The sequence below is a fragment of the Frankliniella occidentalis genome, unplaced genomic scaffold (genome assembly GCF_000697945.3).
Source record: "Frankliniella occidentalis isolate FOCC.00 unplaced genomic scaffold, Focc_3.1 Scaffold2264, whole genome shotgun sequence".
NCBI classification, from domain to species: domain Eukaryota; kingdom Metazoa; phylum Arthropoda; class Insecta; order Thysanoptera; family Thripidae; genus Frankliniella; species Frankliniella occidentalis.
The window spans coordinates 1-1,887 of NW_026269350.1; the positions used below are offsets into that span (position 1 = coordinate 1).

The 1,887-nt window shown below is 53.7% G+C and overlaps 1 protein-coding gene across 1 annotated transcript; it reads left to right on the top strand.

Annotated features, from left to right (window-relative positions):
* Positions 1-12: 12 nt before the first annotated feature.
* On the top strand, positions 13-1,874 carry LOC127751936 (uncharacterized; the record flags this gene model as incomplete). The annotated part of the gene is given in 3 exon segments (XM_052276253.1): positions 13-362; positions 480-1,268; positions 1,347-1,874. Coding segments are annotated over 3 exon segments (1,038 nt in total). The 3' UTR covers positions 1,458-1,874.
* Between the last annotated feature and the right edge of the window lie 13 nt (positions 1,875-1,887).

Consider the following 1,887-nt stretch of genomic DNA (forward strand, 5'->3'; position numbering starts at 1 on the left):
ATTTGTTTTCAGAGAAAAATTGAAGGGCAAGATGGCGAGCCCTTCACCTCAATCCTCTCCAATGCCTCCACCACAAACCCCCTCTCCCATGGGGCCCCCACAACAATCGCCATCACCCATGCCATCACCCTCAGGAATGGTACCACCATCCCATTCTCCCTCACCGATGGGTCCACCGTCACATCACCATCCTCACAGTCCAGGGCCAACCGGCTATCCTCCCCATGGAGGCCACCCAGGGCAACATCCTGGGCCGCACCCAGGGCCACCAGGTCACCCTGGCCAGCACCATGTACATCATGGTCATCCTTCACAAGGACCTCCAGGCCATCCAGGCCATCCAAACCACCCAGGACATCCAGGTTGGTTCTTGTTATCAATACAATATATGTTTTTTGCAATCATAAATGAATGGACATGCTTAGATGGAAATTAAGGCAATATATTGCACCATAATTGTGAACGGATTTATTTTACAGGCCACCCAGTTCATCATAGCCAACTTTCCGGACCCAACCACCCAAGCCAGGGCCATTCAGGACAACCAGGACACCCTAGTCAGGGACACCCAGGTCAAAGCCATCCAGGGCTTCCAGGCCCAGGTCAAAATCATCCTGGTAGCCACTCTTCTCAGGCCCATCCAGGGCACCCTGGACCTGGACATCCTGGCGCAGGTCATCCTGGTTCTGGGCATCCTGGATCAGGGCACCCCGGATCAAGTCATCCTGGATCCGCTCACAGCGCATCTGGTCACCCTGGCCAAGGCCACCCAGGAGGTCCTGGTCACCCTGGCCCAGGTCACCCAGGAGGACCTGGACACCCCGGCTCAGGTCATCCTGGACCTGGACATCCGGGCCACCCAGGTGCGGGCCACCCAGGTCCTGGCCATCCATCCAGCCACCCCGGATCAGGACATCCCCCGCCTGTTCACTCAGCACCAGGTCATCCTGGACCTGGAGGACACCCCAACTCAGGCCACCCTGGACCTGGGCATCCTGGCTCAGGACACCCCGGATCCGGTCACTCATCTCCTCACCCCAGTCAGGGTCATCCTGGACAAAGCCATCCTGGGCACGGGCACCCAGGCCAGAACCACCCGGGAGCAAGTCATCCGGGGCAACACATGGGGCAAGGGCACCCTGGTCAACATCCAGGCCAACACCCCAGCCAGCACCCAGGGCATCCTGGGCATCCAATCAGTCATCAGGGTCATCCTGGTGGCAGTCATCAACCCCAGTCCCATCCTGGTGCAAATCATCCTCCATCGGGTATGTAAACAATCCTTGAATATTTCTCTCACACTTCGATTTTCTCGCTTTTTTAATTCAAATTTGATTGTTCCTTAGGGCACCCTCCACCCTCACCACACAGTGCGGGCCACCCTACACCTCCAGGCCCACACACACCAGGTCACTCCGCCCCTCCAGGCCAGGGCCCACCTCCTGGAATGCACATGAACGGTCCATCTGGAGGCATGGGCCAAGGGCAAGGACAGTCATTCCAGCACGGCATGGGACACCCGCAGGGTCCACCTCAGGTATGTGTGTAACTAATGCGAATCAGCATGAAATTTCTCTCCTCAGCCTTCAGATTCTGTAGGGTTCTCTCAATTCTTATTTAGTAAAGAAGAGCCAAGTAGTACTTACAACCTAAGCTGTATAATTTTAATGCACAAATATATCAAACTGAGACTGTGGTTTGAGCTTGAAACTTTTACACCAAACAAGTTTCTAAGGGTTTACGCCTAGGGTTGAGTTCTTCTTGCTTTCCACATAGAACATTTTGTTTTTATTTAATCTATCAGCAGGAATCAGCATGAATGACGGTATTAATGAAGTAACTATTAAAGATTGCATTCATGTGCATTGTTACAAGTTTTCTAAGAAA